We start from the raw sequence: 27737 nt of genomic DNA on the forward strand, positions 1-27737 counted from the left end.
TCTTTATTATTCTTTCACATTAGATATATTAAGAACATAATAATACAGGAGCAATACCAACAGTTACTATTGGTATTTTATTCACTAAAAATCAATTTTATAAAACTTCTCTTCCTCAGCACAGTTTAATATTATATTCTAATAATTAGTAATATTATCTAAAGGCAAATTACATGGAATGTTAATATTTAAAACTCCATTTATGGGCGGCGCCTGTGGCTCAAAGGAGTAGGGTGCTGGCCCCATATGCCAGAGGTGGTGGGTTCAAGCCCAGCCTCGGCCAAAAACTGCAAAAAATGAAAATAAAATATAACCTACTGTTTAAAACTCCATTTATAAAATGGTAAACTTTACAATTTTAGTGTGACAAAGCAACTTTGAAATGCCATTTTTGCCAATATAAAATTCAAACTTTGCTAAGAAAAATTATAAAAGGATCAGAATTTTAATTTTTTGTTTTTTTGAGACAAAGTCTGTATCACCCTAGGTATAGTGCTGTGGCGTCACAACTCACAGCAACCTCCAACTCTTGGGCTTAAGTGATTCTCTTGCCTCTGTCTCCCAAGTAGCTGGGACTATGGTTACCCGCCACAACGCCTGGCTATGTTTTTTTGTTGTTGCAGTTGTCACTGTTGTTTAGCTGGGCTGGGATTGAACCTGCCAGCTTCAGTGCATGTGGCTGGTGCCGTAACCACTGTGCTGTGGGCAACAAGCCCAGAATTTTAATTTTTAAACCACATGAAAATAATTTATTCAGTAGAGGATCTTTAATAAGAAGCAAACCTGACTCACTGTATGTATTTTCTGATGACCCAAAGTAACTATAAAGAAAATTATTTTCCAGTGTGATATCATTATTTCCCCCTTTACTAGTCATTATCACTTACTGTGGCTTGAAAAAAATTTCAATTTTGTAGCAAGTTTCAAAATACTTCTAGTTAAAAAATATTCAAGATATAGTAAAAAGATATATTTGAAGTATCTGTGAGAAAGCTGAACTGTAAAACAATCAATCATCTGGAATTTCTGTCAAACCATTTGATAACTCCCATGTAAAAGAACCCAAACAAGATTAACACTCAGAAAGAGACAGGGGTTCTAGTCGCAGTTCTACCATTAACTATCTGTATGACCTCAACCAAGTTATTTAGCTCTCTTAAAAGCAGTCACCACCCCACAACTTTCATACGTGTGTATGTATGTGCAATTGTGCACACGTATACATCAAGACTACATTTTTAGTAAAAAGACTGGGTTAACTCTATAAAGCACCATTATACCTGTGTTCTAGTTTTAATATTTCTAAATAATTAAAAACATTTCAAATGTATAATTATATGCAAGATATGTGAAAGGATTTTAACATCTATAGCAATATTAATGTAAATGCTTAATGAGGTTCTAAAACTAGTGTGTTAATATAAAAAAGTACTGCAGTATTACAGAGAAGCTTTACTTCCTACCACTGCATTCACCTATCACCTTAAAACCTCCATGTTTCTTGATGCATCATTATTCTTTCTCTAAAATATATTCACCAGTCCTCTCATCTCTGATAAAAAGCTACAGTGCTCGGGTGGCGCCTGTGGCTCAAAGGAGTAGGGCGCCAGCCCCAAATACTGAAGGTGACAGGTTCAAACCCAGCCCTGGCCAAAAACGGCAAAAAAAAAAAGCTACAGTGCTTTCTTTTGTCATATTTAAATTCACCCTTTCATTTTATTGGTTTACAGAATCAAGGAAAAAAAGGACAACTATAAATCTAAACTTAAGCAAAATTTTATGTAGTAACAACAATATCTTCCTACTCACCTAACTTTCTAGGACTGAATAGGAACTGGCTAAAACTATCAAAACACCTAATAAAAGACACTTTGGAGAGACTGCAGGCCTCACAGTAGAATGTCTATACTTTTTCAATTTAAAAGTTTCATGCAACTTACCATTGTTCCGAAAGGAATAGCTCTTGAAGCATGGTAATAAATGGCTATAAAATTGATGAAGAAGGCAGTGCCACACACCATAGCTGGGATAAGGAATGCCCCAATAAACATCTGCTTTATCCATCTCCTTCCTGACAAAAAAAGGAAACTATAAAAACCAGAGCTAAACAGGCATGTATAAATGTTTAAAATATAATTATGTAACACCAAATTATTTATTTGAGATTTTTTTTTTTTAAATTGAGACAGAGTCTCACTTTGTCGACCTCTGTAGTGTGTTGTGATGTCATAGCTCACAACAACCTGAAACTCTTGGGCTCAAGAGATTCTCTTGCCTCAGCTTCCCTAGTAGCTGGAACTACAGGCACCCGCCACAATGCTCAGCTATTTTTTATTTATTTATTTATTTTTTTTAGCAGGTCCAGGCTGGGTTCGAACCCACCAGCCCCAGTACACATGGCTGGCGCCCTAACCACTAAGCTATGAATGCCCCCTTTACTTAAGATTTTAAAATAGATTTTAAAATAGACGTTTAAAATTTAACATCCTAATAATCGTTTCCCCAAAATTGCTAATAAAGACCAGTCCAGTTCTTCAAGTATGTATAATAGAAACACAGCTTTGGAAGTAGGTGTAGTGGAAAAATATTCTCATATTCTGTCTTGGTTCTGCCACTGAATTGCTATGAACTTTAGTTAAGTCATTCAATCTCTCTGGGCTAAACAGAGATTTTCAAACTATTACTAGACCTCTAGACCTTTGTGGTGTGCTCACGAAGTCACTACTGAATGAAAATCCCAAGGCCGGGCGGCGCCTGTGGCTCAACGGGTAGGGCGCCGGTCCCATATGCCGGAGGTGGAGGGTTCAAGCCCAGCCCCGGCCAAAAAAAAAAAAAAAAAAGAAAATCCCAAGGCCCCCAACCTTGCATCAACCATAACAGTTCCATCTTCAACAGTTGTACGCACTAGAGTTTCATGTAAGCTTTCATTTGAAAAGGGAATTATACTGCTTTAAAAAAAAAAAAGGTCTAAAAACTCTTGGATTAGACAATCTCTGTATTTACTTGCAGTTCTGTAATTGTGATTATAAATATGTAGAAACAACAGAATGTATTTCATGAGTTTTCTCTCAGCAATCAGAACTACAGACTTGTAAGTTTTACTATTTCTTTGCACCTCTATGTATTGCCAAAATTCTACAAAGTGAGCATTTATTACTGAAATAATCAAGTAAAGAAGTTTTTTAACTATATAATCAAAAACATTCAATCATGCTCATATTGACCAGGAAAGCAATAAGGAGCTATCTTTCTAATACAGCAGAGCATACAAGCTGGCAGACAATATCTTTATGCAGCTTAAGAAGGAAATGCAAATAATTAACATTGGATCACTATTAAAATTCAACTCCACAATCATAAGCAACAGGGAACCAAGCACAAAGTGCTATAGGAAAGATAAGCAATATCTTAACTGTTGTTTTCTTCTATTTAAAGTTCTTTTTAAACATCTGTCTCACAGAATTACTACCCCAAACTGTAACATTCCCCCCTTGCTTTTGAGCTGTCTCCTCCTTTTCATTTCAAGTTTTAAAAACCTCTCCTTTCCAACTAATTCATAGCATTTAAACAACACAAAAAGAACAATTAATTAAAATTAAGTATTTTTTATTTAATCCCAACACCTTCCCAGAATTTTCTTTTCCTGAGCTTTCTACTACCTTCTCAAATTCACACATGTATTAATAAAGCTCCATATCCAACTCTTATCTCTCCTTTTTAGCAGTGAAAAGAATCCCACACACATTCCATTGGGTACAAGCAGTAGCCCAGGCATCTTTGTAGCTGTGCTTTCTACCACCCCCGCTCCCCGTTCCCCCTCAATCTTGGAGACTCTAGTTAAGTTCCAGGCCACTCCTGGCTTCGAGTTGGGTCTTAACAGTATTGTTCAGGACAGTAAGGACAATGTGAGGACCTTGAGCTTCACTGTGGTTCCAACCCCGAGATACATGAAAAATTCCTAATTCCCTGGACAGACCTCTAAATTAATCTGTTTTTTAGGGATTGTTCAGACAAAATATCAGGACACTACCAGACCTCCTCAGGATACTATCAATCAAAACATAATCTTTTGGGCGGCGCCTGTGGCTCAGTGAGTAGGGCGCTGGCCCCATATGCCGAGGGTGGCGGGTTCAAACCCAGCCCCGGCCAAAACTGCAATAAAAAAAAAAAAAATAGCCGGGCGTTGTGGCGGGCGCCTGTAGTCCCAGCTGCTTGGGAGGCTGAGGCAAGAGAATCGCGTAAGCCCAAGAGTTAGAGGTTGCTGTGAGCTGTGTGACGCCATGGCACTCCACCCGAGGGTGGTACAGTGAGACTCTGTCTCTACAAAAACAAAAAAAAAAAACAAAAAAAAAAACAATCTTTTGATTATACTTTGTAAGATTAGATACTTCTAGCCCTGAACTGTCAGCCTTAGAAAATAAGTATATTAAAGAAAAGTCTGGCTGGGTGTTCTTAACTTGCAACCAGACTAAAGGTAAATTTATGTCCAAGTATAAATAAATTTCCTGTTTTAAAAAAATCTGTTTCTGGCTTGGCACCCGTAGCACAGTGGTTATGGCCTCAGCCACATACACTGAGGCTGGCAGGTTCAAACCTAGCCCAGTCCAGCTAAACAACAATGACAACTACAACAAAAAATAGCCAGGCATTGTGGCAGTTGCCTTGTAGTCCCAGCTACTTGGGAGGCTGAGGCAAGAGAATCACTTAAGCCCTAGAGTTGCAGAGGTTGCTAACACCACAAAACTCTACCAAGGGCAACATAGTGAGACTCAGTCTCAAAAAAAAAAAATCTGTTTCTGCTGTGGAGACTTTTGGGAAGTCATTAAGATTTTTAGCCTAACTAGTTTCCAAATTGAATTCAAAGTAGAAGTTGCCTTAGGCATCCTTACTTCCTTGACATGTAATCTTCTATGATAGGACTCATTTCCCATATTTGGAGGAAGGATTTAAGGACTAGAACACTTAACTAAAATGGTCACAAATCTATAATGATACTCTGTCAGGCAATCAAAATTATCTTTATTGAAGGTACAGACCACACTAAGTCAAGTAGGACCAATAAAAAAAACAATGGTACGATGCAATGGTACATTTCAAAACTATTGAGAAATGAGTATAACTGTGATGGATGTGTTACTTAGTTCAATGTAAACATTTCACATTGTATATCGAAGCAGTACCCTGAACCCCATAAATACATCAATGTACAAAGTTATGATTTAATAAAAAATAATTGAAAGAAAAAACCTTGTTAAAAAAAAAAAAAAATGTTACCAGGAATTTAAAATAATCTTATGCTCTGATTTCCTATAACCATTTCTTTAGTCTACTGAAAAGAAGGCAGGATCTCCTAATGCTGACATTACTCAGGATACGCTTTGAAAATCACAACTCTATCCTTAAAAAGCGGTGCCTGTGGCTCAACGGACTAGGGCGCCGGACCCATATGCCAGAGGTGGCGGGTTCAAACCCAGCCCTGGCCAAAAAAAAATATAATTGTAAGCTCTTTTAATAACTAGTCATAAACTAAAATATGCAAGTCTATTATCACATTTTTCTAACACTATTAGAAAACAAAGACTATTACAGGGAAAATAAAGGACCGCTAAAGAATCTTTGTATCATCCATATATTATTCCCGTCATTTCTAGGTCACAGTAGCAAAGAAGCAAGGGGCTATTTAAGATGAAGTGCTCTTGGCAAAAGATTGTGACACTGAGTAACAGAAATCTTTACATCAATGGAGCTGAAAAATATTCTTCTTAGTAAAGTATCTTAGGAATGGAAAAAAAAATATCCAATGTACTCAGTACTACTGTGAAACCAATTTATAATCACTCACACTTGCATATGAAAAATGAAACACAACTATAGCCTAGGATGAAGGAGGGAAGGGGAGGGAGAGGGGTGGGTCGATAGAGGGAGGGTTAGTAGGGGGGACCACACCTATGGAGCATATTGCAAGTACAAGTTGGATCTATCAGGTGTAGAACACAAATGTCTTAATGCTGTAATTGGGTAAATGAGGTGAAGGCTATGTTGATTTGTAGGATGCAAGCACTTCAATTTGTACAAATAATCAATACATTGAATCCCATAATGGCATAAATGTATTTATGATCTATGTACAAATGACTTAATACAAAAAAAAAAGAAAAAAAATAACAAATCTTTGCATAGGGTCCTCTGATAAATATTTAAGTGCCAACAGACATGAACAGCTCTCCTGTTCTTTCCACTGTCCAGAAAGCTTACCATATAAATGTACATTTACCTTTCATCTATAAAGCTGTCCTCTATGTGGCACCTGTGGCTCAAAGGGGTAGGGCACTGGCCCCATATGCCGGAGGTGGCGGGTTCAAACCCAGCCCCGGCCAAAAACTGCAAAAAAAAAAAAAAGCTATCCTCTGTGTGGAGGCCTTACACAGATTATATTTAGAGCTAGGCACCTCAAAGCAAACAGTATCAATAACTTAAATGTACTCTCCTACACTACATGTTCTTCAGGGCTAATTTTATAGTGAACAATGAAAATAATATATTAATTATTCATAATTTTAGAGAATAAAATGCAAGAATTCCAAAAAACAAGATAGAACACATAATGGGTTTGTTAAAAATGATGTGAAACAGTACAACAAAGGATTTTACAATGGCTTTACTATCCATTTTAAATTCCAGATACTTCACAGTAAAATATTAGCATCAAAAATTAAGAACACCAAGCGATAATTCCTAAGTTACCTCCTTGTCTAGCATACAGACTTCCTCCGAAATAACCATTCACTGGAGATGTAGCAGCATAGACAAATATGGCTGTACTGAGCATTGACCCCCTCCTAAAAAGGCAAACAACACAGATGTTGAATTCAAATTAACAATTTAAAGAAACCATCATATAGTGTACCACATTAGCATTAGTTTAATTTCAAAGATAAATTTAACAGAAACCCAAAAATACAAAATACTGAACTACAAAAAAAAAAATCTCAAAAGATTCTCTAGTGAATGAGTTTACAGTTACAACTGCACTTTTACAATACCAAATGGACCATGATTTTTTAAGCCTGTAGTTAAATTTCATAATATATTCTGTTAAATTTCATAATATATTCTAAACACGTACTTCACATTTCTTTGGCAAAAATATTAAAAGCCAGCACTAAACTGTTTTGCAAGCCTGTAAACCAACCCCATATCGAACAGGATATTTGTCTACTTTTGAGAGTACTTTCCATAACTTAATTCAACTGCTTATGATTCTTCCTTGCTCACAGAAATGATAGTATAATATATTAAATGCTATTATTTTAAATAGTATAACACTGAGACTTTCCCTATTTAGGTTTCCTTGTACGTTAAAAATTATTTTTTATCAAGGCCAGCAGTTTGCTGAAGCTGTTGGTTTCAAGCAGGAGCCTAAAGAATTAGCTTTCTATGGTCTGTTGGCCATTTCAGAACTCTGGAAATGTAATGGTTAATTCATTAGAAAGAAACAGCATGAGTCATTGGTGATAGATGTAGGCTAGTGTGATTTGTAGTCTTAATTCTGTCGGGTTCCAAAATACCCATAAAATATTACTATATTTATCTCACAAGGATATTTAAGTTATTTGTTAGAATTATAATGCTGTTAAATCTTAATTACAGCTCCCCAAAATGACTGTGGGTTTTTACCCAAAATAAAAAGATAATTCTACAGTAAAAAAAAAAAAAAAAAATTATGTTTTAAAAAACTATAGGTCCACAAGTCAACACTAATTCAGATCAACAGTTCCTAACCTATTCTCTGAATATTTAGGGAATTCAGATCAACCTTTCTGTGGAGTAAAACTGGAGAAAATATTTTTTAAATGACTAATTGCAAAGAGGATTAAAATGATAAATGACAGTATCATTTGCTGTAATACAAAAATGAACTTAACTCACTATATTTTTCAACTTGCTCATCTTAAAATATGTAACACTCCTCTGCTCAAATACCTATGCTCACTTTCTTAAAGTGGATGTATAACAGTGAAAACATGACAGTATTTCATTTATATGGATATATATAGCTAATATGAGAACCTGTCATTTCTAAGTTTCAAAGATCATAGCTCTCAAAGTTAATCAGTTTTAAAACCCAAATTTGTTTTTTTTCAAAAACCTAATTAAACATCACAAGCACTAATTTATTACTTTCAGACTGTCGTTAACAAATTTGACCCATTCTCTGGTTATAATGGGTGTTAAGGCTGACCTAGACCTAATAATGCTAAAGAGAGAAAGGCAGCTTTCAGTCTAAGACCAGTCTAATAGTAGCCAAAAGTTTCTAATATCAGAAGGATTCAAATAGGTTGCCTGTGGGGCGGCGCCTGTGGCTCAGCGGGTACGGGCACCGGTCCCATATGCCGGAGGTGGCGGGTTCAAACCCAGCCCCGGCCAAATTAAAAAAAAAAAAAAAACAAAAAAAAACAAATAGGTTGCCTGTGGCATTCAGAATCCAAAATGACTACCAGGTATTTAAGCTTGGTAAGTTTGCAGTCCCCAGAGAAATTTCCACTAAATCAAAGTGTAAGTATCCATCATAACTCTAAAAGTAAGATATAACCTTTACCTTTTTGTTCATAAAACCTCCCCACACACACACCAAGTAATCCATTTTCAACTACATTGAAAAATCTGTGAAGAAAAGACCTGTCCTCCTTTATTCACGTCTCCAAAACTGGAAGGTGAAACGTTTAAGAAGCTGTTTTGCCTACACTGGCCACTACCTTACCACACTCCAACAAAAAGTTTCAGAGAGCAGCCGCAGTGCTACCAGGCTTACCCTTGCCTTCTCAAGGGTTCATGTCACATATTAACAGGCATCCACATCGACGGTAACTCTCTACCTACACCCTCAAAATATTTATCTTCTCTGATTGCTGATGACCACAGAAGCAATTTGTTTTCATGTCATATTATCTGTTCTTTATCCTTTACAATCATTCCTATTCTAGAATGATTCATCCCAATTTTATATGCAAATTTTTCATTTTATCACCATTTTGTATTATTATCACTATTTTCATTTCCATTACACAGCAAATTAAGAAAAGAGTTCTGGAGTAAGACTGCCTAAGTTCAAACCCCAGTTTATTAACACCCTTTACTAATAGCTGTGTGATCTCAATCAAATTACTTAACCTCTCTGAGCTTTAACTTTCCTCATTAGGAATGGAGATAATAATTAGTCCCTTCACTATCTGACTGAAGCATCGATGTGAAGATTAAAGGATCTAATGTGCATAAAGCACCTGACATGAAACCTCAATAACGTTAGCCCCTTCTATTTCACAATAATAATTACTGCTCTAGTTCTTATAGCTAATCATGTTCACTTCAAATAAACACAACAGAGAACAACCATTTACAGTAATGGCAAGCTACAAAATAACAATGCTAATCCCAGCCTGCTAATCTCATGAATTAGAGAGTTGTTTCTTATTCCTAAAAGTTAAAGGTCTTTATGAGGAGGAGCTTCTACATTAACAAATGAGCTGCCAAGTTTTAAAACTAACATTTTTTTTTTTTTTTGTAGAGACAGAGTCTCACTTTATGGCCCTCGGTAGAGTGCCATGGCATCACACAGCTCACAGCAACCTCCAACTCCCGGGCTTAAGCGATTCTCTTGCCTCAGCCTCCCGAGTAGCTGGGACTACAGGCGCCTGCCACAACGCCCGGCTATTTTTTTTTTTTGGTTGCAGTTTGGCCGGGGCCAGGTTTGAACCCGCCACCCTCGGTATATGGGGCCGGCGCCTTACCTACTGAGCCACAGGTGCCGCCCTAAAACTAACATTTTGAAAAGGGACAAAGCAAACAGTTGGATTCTAAGAGAGGTTACCCTCTTGTAGCTCAGAAGAATGTGATGGAATAGTCACTGTCAGTGACTGGATTATGAATTTAATCCAGTATTTAAAGTAAGGCACAACATCCTGGCATATTTGAAAGGTGTCTTTTTTTTTTTTAGGATTCAGTTTATCTAAAATATATTATACCCTAAAATTCACCAACTACTCTTTAAAACTCCAAAGTTTAAGTTTGGATTAATTATTTTAAAGCTATGTGGTGATTAATTGCAAAGAATTGTTAAAGAAACTTAACAGAAACTACAGAGAAATAGCTTTGTTAGTTAATACGTAATCACTTCAGTTCAGCAAGCACTGACTGAGTACCTTCCACTTACAAAACTCTATATGAAGGTACTTTGAAAACGTAAAGATAAGTTAAGACCTAGCCTTTACTCTCAAGGAACTTTTAATTGGCAGAGGAACTTTAATAGTATAAAGTCAAATATTTACTACATAACTAAAGAACATTCTTTCGGCTCAGCGCCTGTAGCTAAGTGGCTAAGGCGCCAGCCACATACACCAGAGCTGGCGGGTTCAAACCCTGCCTGGGCCTGCCAAACAACAGTGACAACTACAACCAAAAAATTACTAGGTGTTGTGGAAGGCACCTGTAGTCCCAGCTACCTGGGAGACTGAGGCAAGAGAACCACTTAAGCCCAAGAGTTGGAGGTTGCTGTGAGCTGTGACGCAACAGCACTCTACCAAGGACGGAGTGAGACTCTGCCTCAAAAAAAAAAAAAAGAACTATTCTTATCGACCAAATGTGAAGGATATATAAGAAAGAATACATTAACTGAAATAGAGATATGAAATATTACCACTGAAAAGTATTCTGACTAAGGACTTCATGGGACAGTATTCGAATGCCTGAATTCCAATCACTACCACTCAGGCACCTGAGTGTGTTTACTCCACAGAGGTGTGGCTCTCTGAGGACAAGATTATAGGACCATTCCACAGGGAATTCAGATCTTCTGTCAATGTATAACTTTGCCTTATAATTCAAAGACCTCAAATCAAGAATTTTCTTGCAAATGGTTTTTTGACAAGGAAAAATGTACCAAAAGCCAGGTAAAAGTAAGATATTGACCTGACCCAGGACTTTTTAAAGTTACCCAACTATTTTTCTAACCTCATATAACTTTCCCATCACTCTTTTTACTATTCTATACAATCTATTCTGTAGAAGTCTCCCAGTTTTGGAGGTAAATGTGAAGTAGTAATTTAGTAACTGGGAGATTCTTATTGTATCTTTATTAAAGATACAATAAGTTCCTATTGTATCTTTATTAAAAAAAAAAAAGCCAATTCACTTTGTCAAACAACTCAGGATTCAACTCAACCTCTACTCTTATCTGTAATGAAACATAACCTCTATAACTAACCAAAACGTTCAGTAATACTAGTAAGTTTTAGCATGTAACAGAAAAAATACTTTAGGTGAAGATTATTATTTAATTTGCCTGCATTAATGGCATTTACCATAAATTCTAAGTTAACTGAAATAAGCAAGTAAATAAGCAAATATTTAATTATGAGTGACTTAAAAGGTTCTAATGATTACAACAAAAAAGTAATAAAGTACAGGCACTTACTCTGTATATAAATCTTCTATCATTGCAACAATAATAACAATAAGAGACACAGCAAATATCTGGCATCCAGAACCAACAAGAGAAGAAAATATCAGTGGGTGGCTTGATGGTCTAAATACATCTCCATGCACCTGCTTCCATCCATATTCATCTCCCAGGTCTCTATCCTGTATGCAGATGTGTATGAATAGAGGAAAGCAAATCATTCAGAATCAAATTAAAATACAGTAGAAAGGTAAAAAATTACACTTGTTAAGTTTCTTCCCTCCAAATTTATAGCTATTCAAAGAGGTCCAAAATATTGAGAAATGATATTTCAAATTTAAAATAATCATTGCCTTAATAACTTAGAATGTTGGATAGGCATGGTGGTTCATGCTGCAATCCTAGTACTCTGGGAGGCCAAGGCGGGTGGATCGCTTGAACTCGGGAGTTTAAGACCAGCCTGAGCAAGAGCAAGACTCTTCTCTACTAAAAACAGAAACACTAGCCGGATGCTGTGATACACACCTGCAGTCCCACTTCTCAGGAGGCTGAGGCAAGAAGACTGCTTGAGCCCAAGAATTTGAAGTTTCTGGAGCTATGCACTCTACCCAATGTGATAGAGTGAGACTCTGTCTCCCCCCACCAAAAAAAACTTACAATGTTAAGATGCTGAGGTTGTGTTCAGAGAATTTCAAATATTGGAAAAAGAAAAGGTTTGGGAACAAAATGAAATGGTCAATCTGGTAGAACAGTGCACTGACTCTCCTACTATTACTTTCGGGCACTGTTCCTGCCATTCACATAATGAGTGGAGTTCATATACAACTAGGGGCCAGGCAGACAGCTAAAAAGAAGAGTATCAAAACCAGTACTGGATGCCCTAAAAATGTAGAAATGTCCTTTAAAACCCTGAATATAAGAAAACAAAGGGGGAAAACACTAGATGTGGATGTTTTTAATTAGCTGTCTATTGCATTTTTTTTAATAATTCAATTTTTACTTTTCAGCCTGAATAAGCAAGTGTTCCTTAAATTGTTTCTGTAACAGTTTAACGGGTTCCTAAAACAGTGTTTCTTAAGGAAGAAGGTCCTTCAAGATAATCTGTTTTAGGTGAGAATCCTGGTCATATATATCTGAGAAGCACCAAATATTCCGTCTACTCCTATGATACTTCATAACATACTTTAGAAAATTAAAATTTTAAATTTTAAACTCTGGGTGTTCAACAAGCCCTCTGGGTAAAGTGCTCGACTACAACTTGAACTTTACCTTAGAAATGAAGACAATGTAACCTAAACATTTATACCTTTATATTAATATGAAATTTTTTTTTTGGTTTTTTAAAATACGGAACGCTTCACAAATTTGCATGTCATCCTGGCCCAGAGGCCATGTTAATCTTCTTTGTATCATTCCAATTTTAGTATGTGTGCTGCTGGAGCGAGCACTATGTTAATATGAAATTTGAAAAAATTAAACTGTGTTCACCAAATCTATTTCTTTAATAGAAGATATTTACATAAAATAGCCAATAACATTATAGAGAACATACTTTTTGTTCCATAATTTAGTAAAAAATTTAGAAAACAAACCTTTCAAATCTTAATATTTTTACTAAATGTAAAATAAACCTTCCACCTATTCCTTGAATTTTATGTAATATTTAACAGTATTCGAAAGTTACCAATATAGGCCTATAACCTCCTAGGCTTGCAATTTTCTTTCTTAAGTTTGACATAGCCTTAATTGGTGACAAAATTTGTTTTAAAATAACAAGAGGTTATATACATGGTTTATTTACTCCACTTAAGGTGAATGTTCATGTGTTTTGATTTTAAAAAGTTAATATCTTTGATTACAGGGCATGGTCCCAGACTACACTGGGAGTTTTATACCTCTCTAAGACCTAAAAATTCTGCTGGGCTGGGCACAGTGGCTCACACTTACAATCCTAGCATTTTGGGAGGCCAAGGCAGAAGGTTCACTTGAGACAAAGAGTTTAAGACCAGGCAGGGCAACATAGTGAGATCTCATCTCTACAAAAAAAATTTTTTTTTTAATTAGCTGGGTATGGTGGCATATGACTACTCAAGAGGCTAAGGTAGGATGATCACTTCAGCCCAGGAGTTTGAGGTAACAGAGAGCTCTAATCACATCACTGCAATTCTCTAGCCCAGGTGACAAAATGAGATCCTGGCTCTTAAAAAAAAACAAAAAATAAAAACACCTAAAAATTCTGAAAACACACCTGGCCAGAAACTGTGATCTACATTCCAACTTTCGAAAAAACACTGAATTAAACTGTTTTCATATATTTCATGTAAAATGTTTGCTTACCATGTCATCCATTTCTTCTTCTTTACTATACCGGGCATAATCTTTCCGTAAAGTTCTCATTAAGATCATTGAAACTAGGCCCACCAGAAAGATCACCATCATAAAAGAATTGAAAATTGAAAACCAATGTATCTAAAATAACAGAAAATAAAAGGTTACCAACATGAATTATCAGTCACAAAATTCAGGGGTTTCATGATATCAACTAGATGTTAAGGCAAAAAAAATACAGTGTTTTAAAATCTTGTAGATAAAAGTCCAAACTTAGACACTCTGGGGATGAGTATTCATTATGCTAACAGATTGGCTTTCCTTATATACACTGAAAACATATCATGTACACAAATCTTTAAAATCAAATTTATTGTATGAATAAAGTACAATGATGATATACACTATGAAATATTATGAAAAAATGGGCCAGCAGTCAAATAGACCTGGATTTTAAGCACAGGCTTTACTAATTTCTGGCTATGTGATCTCAGTTTTCTCATTTGAAAAACAGAGGAACTAACACTTACGTTGTAAGTGATTTTTAAGGTTTAATAATAAATATATATGCTAGTTCCCTTCTCCCTAATGGAACAGTAACCTGAAAACCTCCTTAAAATACCAAGATCAAACTATCACAGTTGGCTGCCCTAGACTTAGGCCATACTGTCCTGAATGATTTGCTTCACTTGTTTCCAGTTAGCCTAGCCTCTCCACTCTGTCACCATCATTATTCGGTCCTTTCAAATTCAGTCCTTTCAAAATTAACCACTTCTGGTACACAGAATAGTGAAATGTACCCCTTAGCTCCTCAATGTTCTTGAGGCCTTTGGCTTTGACTTTACCCACACATTAGTCACATTATGTCCAGGTTCTGGTTCATAATCACAAAGCCAGGTTCTGGTTCATAATCACTACTGTTTATCTTGGACTGCATCTCAGAACCCAGTGCATATGACCTGAACTATGTCTGCAACACTGCTCAGTTGTTCCCTTATTTATATTTCAAATCCCAAAAAGACCTAGAGACAGTTTCACAATTTCTCCTCTCAAGGTGCCAACACCACCCTTTCTCCTGCCTTCACTTCAGCTGGTGATCCTTTCTATCATCTGGCAGGACACAAACTTTCTACACTTATCCTCCTATCCTTTCACGCCTCTTGTCAATCTCCTAGAAGCTTTCTCCTCTGAAATCCATATTGTCTGTAGGCTCTAGATCTCACTCACTCTTGGAGGTGTCTTTTCCCCTCTCATTTTGCACTCCTCATCTTTCACCTTTCACCAACATTAGCAATCTCCAAAGACCCTTGTCTATAATGGTATCTCTTCCCTGCGATCATCATACGGTTTGAACAAGATAATAAAAGTAATAAATACATACATATAATGGTACATCATAAACACCAAATAAAATACATTAGTAGTACTATTATCTTTTAAAGTGCTTGCTTCATCTTTTGTCTTCTCATTCTTCTGATCCTTTCACTTCTCTTTCAATGCCCACACTTTTCAAACGAGACTACATGTACCATTCCTTCCCTCACTTCCTTAAAAACACAATAATCTCACTTTAGCCCACAAGATTTCTCTCAAAGGCCTGCAGTGACCTTCTAAACAGATTCAGTAGTCAATTACCTGCCTCATTCCCCTTGATCTCTCTGCCACATCTGATCTCTCCTGACACTACACCACTCTGCTGCACTGACTGCTTCTCCTCTTTCATCTTCACTGCCAGCTCCTCCCACCTTGTGTGAACTTTTCCAGACGCTCCAGGTACAACGTGACTTCTTTAGGCTCTCAGAGCTTTTAACTAGTATTCCAATGATGACGACGATGATGATGACAGCCTCCATCCATCACCACACCCCAAATCTCTAGCTTTCTTTCTCACTCATGTTTTAGACTTTTGCTACTACAGTAATTTCTACTTGAATGTCTTTCTGGAATTTCAGCCTCAGACTGCCCTAAAAGTAAACTCAGAATCTTCCGCTTCACATATAACACTCGCTTCTGATTCCTTCTGCTAATGGAACTAACATTTGGTGTGTATTCAAATTTAAAAGCAAAAATTAGAGGGAAAAAATATACAACATATATTCTCTTCTAGTCAAATTTATCACATTTTTAAAGAAAAAGTTTTATATAGTCACCATTTAGTAATAAGAAAGACCTAAAATGCTAAAATTTCTAACAATGCCCTCTGTTCTTTTCTAATCTAAGATATATATAATCCAACATATAAACTTTAAATCAATACTTATTACAATATACTACTAACTTGACATTTTATAACATACATTTATTCTACAAATTATGAAATTCTGTGTGATTTTGAAATTTTATTATACCCAGGAAAATATTTCTCAAAAATAACAAAGAAACCTGATGTTACAAAGGGGTTTACTAACCCTACAAACTGCTGCACTCCAGCACCCCCTAGTGTCGCTGATCTTGAAGCACTACACTCAGTCATAAATTTTAGAACACAACTGGAGATAAACGACTATACCACTGAGCACCTGCTGTGTGCCACACCCTGAACTAGGTTTTTATATATCTAGTTCATCAAAATGAAACTCCCCAACAACTTCAAGGTATTATAATCCTTGTTTCACTATTAAGGGAACAGAAGCTGAAGAACTGAGTCATTTACCCAAGTACAGTAAGTAACTAGCAGAGCCAGAGTCTGAACTCAGCTCTAGCTCTCCTGCCTGTGCCTTTAGTCACTGCATTAGAAGCAACCCCCACACTTAAACAGTAGACCCCATCCTCTCCCGCCTGGTTAAGCAAAATGCTGCAGTAATTCTCCCTCCCTCTCCTGTAACATGAGTTTTTCACTTTCCATCAAACCTCATCAACATATGTTTTCCTCGTATCTTTAAAACAAAACAAAACCTCCTAACTCTTGACACCACCTCCCCTACTGGCTACTGCACCATTTCTGTGCTCCCTTTAGCAGTCAAACTCCTTACAAGTCTACACTTCCGTCTCCATTCAGATGGTATCTTCCATTTCCATACTGAAAACTCTAGCAGGGTAAAGAACCTGAGGCCTCAGGGCCACATGTTGCCTTCTGGATCCCTGAATGTGGGATTTGACTAAATCAAAATTTTACAGAACAAATCCTTTTAATCAAGAGATTTTTTTGTGATCCAGTTCAGGGGCCACACTTAGGGATCTGGAGAGCCACCACCTGTGGCCTTGAAGCTGCAGGTTCCCCATCCCTGCTGTGCCACCCTTCTTAATTTTCCCATCAACCAGGAAGTCTAGCTGGCTCTAACTTCAAAATATATTCACAATCTAACATCCTCTCATCACCTACACTGCTACCACCCTGGCCTGAGCTACCTCACCTCCTTTTTTTTTTAGACACAGAGTCTTACTTTGTCACACTTGGTAGTAGTGCAGTGGCATCACAGCTCATTGCAACCTCCAGCTCTTGGGCTTAGGTGATTCTCTTGCCTCAGCCTCCCAAGTAGCTGGGACTACAGGTGCCCACCACAACACCCAGCTATGTGGCTGGTGCCATAATCACTGTGCTATGGGTGCCAAGCCTAAATTCCTTAATTTTTTAAATCCCAGGACCCTGAGGAAGATTAGAAGCAGTGATAGGTTCTGGTAGAGTCTATGCAGAAAACCTAGCAGCAATATAAAAATGTGAAACCACAAAATGGTTTATGGGCCATCTCAAAACTAGAAGATAAATAAAACTTCAGAATTTTCGTCATAAAGATTAGATAAAATGAAAGAAAAGGTAGTAATTACAGAAGAAACTCCTGAATATATATCCCCTATGCCTTTTTATCTCCATCCTTGAAGGAGGGAATCACCAAAATAAAGTATGTTATTTGCTATACAGAACTACTAAACTACTTGTTCAAAACTAGTACCAATGGCACTGTCTTATGAACTGAGATTCACCTTGTATCTGTTTTATGGGGGTTAGGAGGCGTGGGTGGCATTTCTTCCCTCCTTGATGTTTCTTTCTACATGGAAGAACCTCTACTAGGAAAAACTCCTGGCCTCAGTCATTCTCTCATTCTGTCCTTCCTTTCCAGAGGATGCACACATTGTTTTTTCTCCACACTGTAGGTTTTACAAGGACAGGTGCCCATGTAGGGAAGCTTGCGATAGTCCAATATCTTCTGAGTGTGTTAAGTCTTCCTAATTCTGAGTTTTAGCAATAAGAAGTCAGTCCACTTGACCATGAATACAAGCCACATTCTCCCAAAATAGGCTTATCAGTGATATTCTGGCTTCTCGTGTGTTGTATTCTTCCTTGTATATCTCTTAATTGATTTACACTCGAGGCATGAAGAAGGGAGTGTTAGATTGCTCTTCTAAAACTCCACATCATCCTCATGACTTCAAGTTCACATGTGAGATCACCATTAGTTAAATCCTGAAATGCACAGCCCTCGACACAATGCCCTGCATATGGCAGATAACCCAGTATTTGTTAAACTGATTGGTGCACATACTCAGTATCTTAAAATACATGAACTATGTACCTACCCTATGTTGAAAAAAGGATGGATCAAGATATTTGTCAAACCGATCTTCAAATTTTACATCTGACTTTTTCCATTTTACCTGAAAACAAATTTTTTCATTTAAAAATAAAGGCCAGTAAACAAATAATTTGATGACAAAACTCAGAGCAAAATTTAGACCTATTTACATACTTAAATTAACTAGAGAAATTGGTAGAATGTCACTGACAATATCAGAAATTGAAACAAGTATGATAAAACTAACCAACGTTCTTCCTCTGTGTATTCAAAACTTTCAACTTTCCTTAGAGGGATCACTTCAAGTTTATAAGGACTATTTCCTATTGCTAACTTAGATTTTGTGGCCTGAAATGCAATAAAGCACAAGCTCACATTGCCAAGTGTTTAAACCAATTAAAATAACAATCTGTCCATCTTTATTTTTAGGTCGTATTGCTTATCTCACAACTATCAAATTTCTTTGTAAGTTCAGTTACACAAACATGATTTGCCCTAGGTACACATGCACAAAGCTTAAAAAACTTTCAAAATTGGCCACTAGCAATGGACTCACTTCAGTAGGATTAAAAACAACAAAGAAAGAGACCTACTACATTGTATTTCTCTCTCCTTTCCACTATTTTTAAGCCTAAGAGAATAGAACTAGCTTGACAGTTGCTGAAGGGGTTTCATAAGCTCTCACTCTGCAGGTATATATTACTCCAACTGACAAAGCAAGCCATGGTAACTATGCCTTATCCAGCAACTCTCAATACAGCATCAACTCTACTTTACTATTTACTACAGCAATAGTAAAAAGGAAAGAGAAACAGAAGGAAGTATTACAATCTAAAAACGTAACCATGAACATACATGGCTGGGTTACTCTAACTACCTAGTTATAATAGCAAACTTCATTACAGAAAATAGTAGATCTTGCAAATGCTTAAAACTTGTATCTAATACTACAGATTTGAAGCAAATCTCCTTGTTTTCAGGAAGCTTACTTGGGTACACTGAGAAAATACAGTTTAATAATAATCTGTTGTGTCCCATTTCAAGCTACATTTTCATTAACAACACACTTAATTGTTGATTTCAGGTTACAAATACTACTTCCTCCTTACAAGTATTTTAATACTTACTGAATATGACATCTGTATTTTAGTATTTGGAACTAGTTTCACCTTTCCTTCACTAGTTAGATTAACATCAACAATTCGATTTCCATTAAAACCTATTTCAAGTTTTTTGTAGGTCCAAAGATAATAATCTTCTCCATTTTCATCTGCCTCACCAACAATACCTACAAAAGAAAAAAACACTTTATACAAGATAATATGATTTAATATTTAAAATACCCTAGAAGCTAAAAGCTCATTGAAAGTATTTTTTATTTTATTTTATTTATTTTTTTATTTTTTTTTGGTCAGGGCTGGGTTTGAACCCACCACCTCCGGCATATGGGACCGGTGCCCTACTCCTTGAGCCACAGGCGCCGCCCATATTTTTTATTTTAAAAAAGAAATACTACCATTATTCTTCATGGTTAGAATAAAGTGAAAGTGTAAGTTGGACTCTTCATTAGCTACTTAGCAAACATACACCATGATCATACCACAGTGAAAAAGTGATAAATAGCTCAGCATAAATTATCACCAATTTGATCCTCAAAGTTCATGTTTTGTCATTAGTATAATTTTCTTAGAACAATTAACATTTTGTATGTACAGACTTCCTAATACCTCAAAATTTCAGGCAAGTGCTATATCACCATCTGTCAAGGTTACCCAGCTACTAGTGGTCAAACCAAAATTAAAACCAAGGTTTCCAGAGGCCCAGTCCAGTACTTTCTCTAATAACCTATGATCTACCCATTGCTCATGAGACAGAGCATACATGTATATACCGGTACCCAAACTAAACTCTCTTTTTTTACACCTCAAGTATTGGTGTCATCAAAATGAAAGGAACACTGCAAAGTCATCAAAATGAAAGCAACACTGAAGGTAAATGGTAATGAGGCAATAGTTTAAAATGACCATTTTGATCATGACTTGGGATACTGGAAGGAAAAAATCCACACAATGTAAGCGCAATAGGTGGGAACTTCCAGCCCTTGAACCCTCAAACTATTGAGCACTTATTTAATGTTCCTTACCTAACTAAGCCCAGATACTTCCCCAAAGGCTTACAGTCCTTAGGGCTTTCTCCCTATGGTCAATGCATCCCATTAAAGTATTAGGAAAAAAAATGATCATTTTTTATTTGGTTGTTAAATGAAGAGATTCTAATTGGTATAAATTCAAGAAGTACAGTTTTGTTTTATTGGGGTGGCAGAGGAATAATAAAATCCTTCTAATAATTTTTTAACATTTTTCTTTTTAAATATAACTCATAACCAATAATAATTAATTTCATTAAGGTTTATTTACCTATCAACTCTGAAAACCAAACTTTGGAAATGACAATATAATCACACCAAATAAGAAGCTCTTCTCCAAGACGCTTTTAAAAGACTCTGAAACCTTTACCTCAAGAATTCTGATAAGGATTCCCCATGGTTCAGACATTCTAGGACATTCAAAATACTCTCCCCAAACATGGCAGATCCTGAAATCCCAGGGCTAAAAAAATTTATTTTAACATAGGAAACCACAGTAGCTAAAGAGGCTAACAGCAATGACTAAAAAAAAAAAAAAAAAAAACTAAAGATCCTGACAAAAAAACCTATAAGCACTAGAAAAGAATGGGGGAGGACTCTGTTCTCTCACCAAAAACACAGGAAGCCCAGACCAGTGGATTTTCCTGAACTACAGATTCAGGAATCTTGAGTGAATATATAGCACATCTTCCTCTTGCCCTCAGAACTGATCACAGAAATATCTGTGTCGTGGTAATAGTAATTACCATCATCTATATGAAGTGCTACTACCTATGCTTAATTAACATGCAACATGGTAATGATGTATACAATTATCTTTTGAGATTAACTTTCTTATAAATTTCATTTTAGTATAATATTAAATTCTGATCTGATATGCTCAGAGCACAGTAGTCTACTAACAATTTTAAGAATTAGAAGAAACACTAATCATACAATAGCAGATATCCACAGACAAAACAGAAAAAGAAAAATATGATCAAACATGCTGACTATGCTTTGCTTTTTATTTTTTATTTATTATTTTTTTTTTTTTGTGGTTTTTGGCTGGGGCTGGGTTTGAACCCGCCACCTCCGGCATATGGGACCAGCGCCCAACTCCTTGAGCCACAGGCGCTGCCTATGCTTTGCTTTTTAAATAGTTTAGTCAAGTCTAACACAAATCAGTTTTGGACTATGCAAAATTTGCAAAAACTATGCCACACCTCTTCTCCATTAAATATTGATAAGGGAAAAAAACGTAAGTTTTTAAATATTAAGAGTTTGGGAAAATAACACTGGAACTAACAAAACAAGACATTCAAAAAACTATCATATCTAAAAACTATACCACATATTACCATAGTACCACATAAGAAAAAAGCAAAATTAAACTTCAAAATCCTAGTCACTTTAATTGTATTTAAAAAAACAAGTTAAAATAAATCAGGAGAAAAATGGGAGCAGAAGGATTTGTCAGATTGTTCCAAGTACCTTTCCTTGATTCTGAAAAATTATACTTACAAAGTTTTATTTTGGGGAAGTTTCATGTAAGGTTGGCAATGTCAAAAATTCTTCAAGTAATATGGCAGTACAAAATTGGTATTAAAATCATTATATGGACAATAGTAAAAAAACATTTATATCATGACGCAGTATACAATCTCCAGAAGAGTCATTGCATAAATTTTACTCATTGTGCGAATTTTCCCAAACCTTAAATACAACATATAGTACTTACCCCATATTGGTAGGTCATCTATATACATTTGGTACCAGTAGTGATTTTTGATGGCATACACAAATGCATCTCTCTTATCTTTATCTAAGTCAATTTCACAGTAAGTAGCTGGCATTACATCATCTGCATAAAATAAAAATTGCATATTAGCCTACTTGCTTGCAAAATAGTTACAAGAAAATTAACAGAAGAAAAAAGCCAACACTTCCTGAAGTTAAAATTTATATTCATAATACTTGAATCTGGGTGATAAATATATGAAGGTCCTGTACCTTATTCTTTCCTCTTTTGTATACACTATGATTTTTTATACTGAAAGAATTTTAATTATCATTATTTTCAAAGATTACCTTAAATGAAATCATCCTATATTTACATAAAGAAAATTACATAAGAACATTTGTAAAGTAAATTTAAATTTATTTTAAAAAATAAAAAACTTCAAACAATTAAGTTTTCACTTAACATACAAAAGTTCAAGAACATGATCCTAAATAGAAACAATTTCTAGCTGTAAGATCTCTGAAATAAACATTTATTTTAACATTCTTAGAAATACAAGTCATTAAAGGCCACAGATTCTATAAAAAATCCCAGTGACTATTTATAATTAGGAAGATTAAAAGGCAAACCTCTAACCACCAGTTATTATTATTTATAAATTACCTGAAAATCCCCAAAGATGAGTCATTTCCACTCCTGGCTGCTTTCAAAAATATTGCCATGATAACGTAATTCTGTTCAAATGATTCCCAAACTTATAAACCTAATATTTCAAAAATGTGCTTATATTTCTAATAAAACAAAATCCAAAAAGTCTGCACTCTAGATATTAATCAAAAGGATTAAATTATTTTGGTATATGGTAGAAGTATATTACCCAAGGGACTGTAACAAACTGATTAACATACAAAAGTGGTCAACATAAGAAACTAGGCCTGCTGCATGAAAATTAGGTCAACTTACAGAGGTGGTCAATGTAGGTACATGATCAATGATGCAGATTCTACTGTATTACTAACGTAATTAGAAAAAACTTAAGAAATCAATCTTAGGCCAGGCACAATGACTCACGCCTGTAATACTAGCCCTCTGGGAGTCCAAGGCAAGTGCATTGATTGAGCTCAAGAGTTCAAGATCAGCCTGACCAAGAGCAAGACCTCATTTCTACTAAAAATAGAAAACTGAAGCAAGATCGCTTGAGCCCAGGAGTTTGAGGTTGCTGTGAGTTATGATGCTATAGTACCCTACCCTGAGTAAGACTCTGTCTCAAAAAAAAAGAGAGAGAGAAAGAAATCAATCAATCTTAAAAACAAGAAAGAAAGCAAAGGTTTGATTTTAAGTTCTATACTATCTTTGGCCTACAATATCGGTTATTTAGAATCTGAAATGTTGGCTTGGTGCCCATAGCTCAGTTAGTAGGGTGCCAGCCACATACACCAAGGCTGGCAGGTTCAAGCCCAGCCCAGACCTGCCAAACAATGCCAACTGCAACAAAAAATACCAGATGTTGTGGCGGGCGCCTATAGTCCCACCTACTTGGAGGCTGAGGCAAGAGAATCGCTTAAGCCCAAGAGTTTGAGGTTGCTATGAGTTGTGACACCACAGTACTCTATGGAGTGTGACATAGTGAGACTCCCCGTCAAAAAAAAAAAAAAAAAAAATAGAATCTGAAATGGATTTTTTCCAAAGAAACATTACTAAACTTCTTAAAAATTGATCAAACCTCTTAAACATAAACTATACCTCAACCATGAATTTAATGGCTACCTTCAATATTATCTCTATAAGAGCAATCTAAGTCACAATTCAAGATACCCAGAAATACATCTCCCCAGCCCTCAACAGAGAAAACAGCTTCCCCTTATTATACATCAGCCCAGTGCAGGTATCCCAAAATGAGAACCCCAAAGATGACAGCAAACTCCAAAGTCCCATGGAAGAAAGATGGAGAAATATTCTCACCTTCAAAGTAGGAAAGTAATTTGACTTCCTACAACAATGACTCCCACACAGATTGTCTTTCTACCTAGGCCCTTGTAGGCAGCAAGGAATTTAAGGTTTTCATAATGGTAAAAACTGAAGCACAGCAGTGAAACATGAGAGGGTAGGAGAATGGCAGCAGGAAGTTCTGTAATGGAGTCTCCATGGACTGTGGTAATAAACAAAAGGCAGCAGGCAACTGCAGCTATAGAGGCACAGGCAGAATCAAGGAAGGTGCTGGCAAAAGGGCAGCAAACAACTCCAGCCTCTGTGGGAGACCTCACAGCTACCTCTGCAAAACCACTGAAATATATGATATGACATTTACCTGTATAAAGTTTTTAAAGATTCCTCAGTCTGAACTTTAGTTCAACTCTCTGCTTCCCAACTAACCTATCATCCCACATACTTTGTGCTCCCCTAGCCTCTGAGCTTTCTTCCTCATGCTATTAACTCTACCTCAAATGTCTAGCCTAAAATCTCTCCTATCCCGGGGCGGCGCCTGTGGCTCAGTGAGCAGGGCACCGGCCCCATATACCGAGGGTGGCAGGTTCAAACCCAGCCCTGGCCAAACTGCAACCAAAAAACAGCCGGGCGTTGTGGCGGGCGCCTGTAGTCCCAGCTACTCGGGAGCCTGAGGCAGGAGAATCGCCTATTGCTGTGAGCTGTGTGATGCCACGGCACTCTACCGAGGGCAATAAAGTGAAACTCTGTCTCTACAAAAAAAAAAAAAAAAAAAAAAATCTCTCCTATCCCAACCCCCTTTCCTCCATAAGTAGTTCCTGATTCCCCACACCCCTTACCTCTCAACGCCCCCCCCGCCCCCCCCAATGACTGCCACTTCCTCTGAAGTCCTCTGCCTCTTTTCCATACCTGCCTATGGCCTGTACGCCTGTACCACTTTCTACCTCACATCAGCACCTTAGTAACTCAAAAGCACCAGTAGATTTTGAAAGTTTTGCCCATAACTGATTATATCCCTTTTATCCCCAGATATACCTGTGTCAGTACCTTGCATAGACTAGGCACTAAACAAAAACACAAACAAAAGTCAACAATTTTTAACAGCATAATTAAAAAAAAAAAATCAAAAAAGAAAACTACTAGATAAATGTGCAATAGGGTATGCACCTTTATACAGGCAACTGTGTATGAATTTGTGTGTGTGTGTGTACAGAAGGAGAAAATGCTAAATCTAAACAAATGAAATTTTGCAGGAGAGTCTCTCAGGATTGACAAAGAGATCTTGAAGATTATCTTTCATTGATATAAACTCTGGAAAAGCAATGCTACTATAAAAGGAAAACCCTATCATTATGGCAGGCTGTAAAAAGAATGCTGGTCATATTTTAATGAAATTCCTCTTCCAGACATGTAGACAAATACAATCATAAATAACTGAAGAGTATGACTGTCCAACCCAAACAACACTTCTCTCAGGAGGGAGGCTCTTTGAAGATAACTAATACAATATGTATGAACATGCTGAATCACTGTTCAGTATTCTACACAACTAGCAAACAATCTGAAAAAATATGCTACCACAAATCACTGCTTTAAAATTACAATAGGATATACCTTTCTCATATGGAACATACACCAAGGTATTCTGAAGATGCAATACATTTTACCAACGTAAAGACATTTTGTGGGAAAAAAAAATAAAACCAAAGTTGTAAAGTGGCAAATGTTAACAATATCTGTCAAATAGAAAGCAAAGTTAGGTAGATTCTGGAAACTATACACCAATAGTCTATCATCAATTTCTAATAAAACTCCAAACTAATAATTAAATAGGCAGTGAAAGGATTGAGAAAAAATGTGATACTATAATTATTCATGAATTCTCTAAGAACACATGATGCCACACTTCGTTTACTTTCTCTTGTGATAACATTACTAAATAGGAAAAAGAGACTCTCCCTCAAACTCAGCAGCAGTTGGCAGTCTCATGAAATCGATATAGACAAATTAATAGAGAAATGAGCAGAAAGGTGAGCTTCAGTATCTATTAGCTATATGAATAAAAAAGCAAGTCATTTAACCTCAGTTCCCTCAAGTGTAAAACAGAGATAACATCTATCTCCTTCCCAGAGTTGTTTTAAGGATAGAAAGTGCCAACAAATTTACAATGTTCTTAGATTTCCTTCTTGGACCTCAGATCCCTTGAGGACCCAATGAAAGTGGTATCTCCCTTGCACTCCCCCCACCCCCCAAGCCAAAATGCACATTCACATAAAATTAAGTGTGCAATTTCGGAGAGTCCATGGATCCCCGAACCCAGAGCTCCCAGCTGAACTCTGTATATCCAGAGCTTACAAACTGTGCCAGAACACAGTAAGACACTTGATAACTGCTGAATAAATTAAAGGAAAATAAGGACTAGAAAAATCAGTATATTCATAGTTAATTAAACTACTATAAAAAACTACAGATGCCTGTATAAAGGTGCACATATAAAAAGTGCTGATTAAGTGACCCACCTGACTAGCAGTATAAACTGTACGATTTTTTTTCTAAATGGCTATGTGGTATTTATAGTTCTCAAGAACTGTCTTAAGTACGTTTATACCCTTTGATTCAGTAATTCTATTTGTAAGAATCTATCCTAATAAAAGATTCAGAGATGCATCAAAATACTTATGTGCAAGGAAAGCCAAATGCACTGTTATTCTGAAAAAAAGCAGAAAAAGAAAAAAAGGATGGTAGGTAAAGTAAGGTAAGAAAAGGAAAAAAGGATGAAAGGTAAGATCAAAATATCCTATACCTGGGAAATGGGGGAAAATTACAGTATCCAAGTTATAGAATACTATATAGCCACATTTTAAAAGGAGTAATTAACTATATAAGGACAAACTTAGGAGAAAAAAGCAGAATAAAAACGATACAGGCTGAGAAGAGAGGGCGCATGCCTGTAATCCCATAGCTTTGGGAGGTCCAAGTGGGAGGATCACTTGAGCCTAGAAGTTGAGCAACACAGCAAGACTATGTCTCAACAAAAAAATTTAAGAAAAAAAACATATAACTTATTAAATGAGTTAGAAGTGCTTAGAACAGCACCTGTTAATTAAGCACTATACAACGATTTGTTAAATAAACTTAAAAAAAAACATATTCATGGAACATGAACTAAATTTTTACATACAATGTAATGAACAGAAAAAAAGAAGGAAAGGCTGAAGAAAATACAACAAAATGTTATTGGTAATTATTAACATAGCCAAGTGATTTTTTAAAAATATTTTTCTATAATTCCTAAATTGTATACACTGAACCTATGTCACTGTTAAACTCAGAAAAAAAGAATACATACATATATATATATATATATACACACACATATATACGCACACACATTTGGTTTCAACATTTGGTTGAAAACAAAAAAAGATAGATGTCAATCTGGATGAGAACAATGTTATCAATGGTTTGAATAATACTTTCAAATTTACAGTTAACACAGGTCTAAGAAATCACTAATAAGAATAGACAAATTTCAGAATCAAATTATTTGGCCTGGCTAAAACCAACAGGACAAAATATTGCATCAACTTTCCAGATTTCCAATTAAACAAGGCAGATTTAATCACAAGT

General features: G+C 36.1%; 1 protein-coding gene and 2 non-coding genes across 3 annotated transcripts in view; 1 reads left to right on the forward strand and 2 right to left on the reverse strand.

Moving 5' to 3' along the window:
- TM9SF3 (transmembrane 9 superfamily member 3) overlaps positions 1-27737 on the reverse strand; it is a 67204-nt gene that overhangs the window by 23762 nt on the left and 15705 nt on the right. Inside the window, exons 3-9 of the mRNA XM_053583337.1 lie at positions 22161-22283; positions 19422-19582; positions 18299-18376; positions 13793-13924; positions 11471-11637; positions 6745-6839; positions 1941-2071 (exon numbers count right to left, since the gene is read on the reverse strand). Coding sequence (XP_053439312.1) covers positions 1941-2071; positions 6745-6839; positions 11471-11637; positions 13793-13924; positions 18299-18376; positions 19422-19582; positions 22161-22283 — 887 coding nt within the window. The remainder of the gene's footprint in view (positions 1-1940; positions 2072-6744; positions 6840-11470; positions 11638-13792; positions 13925-18298; positions 18377-19421; positions 19583-22160; positions 22284-27737) is intronic.
- On the forward strand, positions 7365-7501 carry LOC128582877 (small nucleolar RNA SNORA2/SNORA34 family). Its single transcript, XR_008379299.1, has one exon. It is a non-coding gene; the product is annotated as a small nucleolar RNA SNORA2/SNORA34 family (small nucleolar RNA).
- Positions 12797-12903, reverse strand: LOC128582762 (U6 spliceosomal RNA). The gene has a single exon (XR_008379207.1). It is a non-coding gene; the product is annotated as a U6 spliceosomal RNA (small nuclear RNA).

Source organism: Nycticebus coucang, chromosome 3, assembly GCF_027406575.1.
Source record: "Nycticebus coucang isolate mNycCou1 chromosome 3, mNycCou1.pri, whole genome shotgun sequence".
Taxonomy (NCBI): Eukaryota; Metazoa; Chordata; class Mammalia; order Primates; family Lorisidae; genus Nycticebus; species Nycticebus coucang.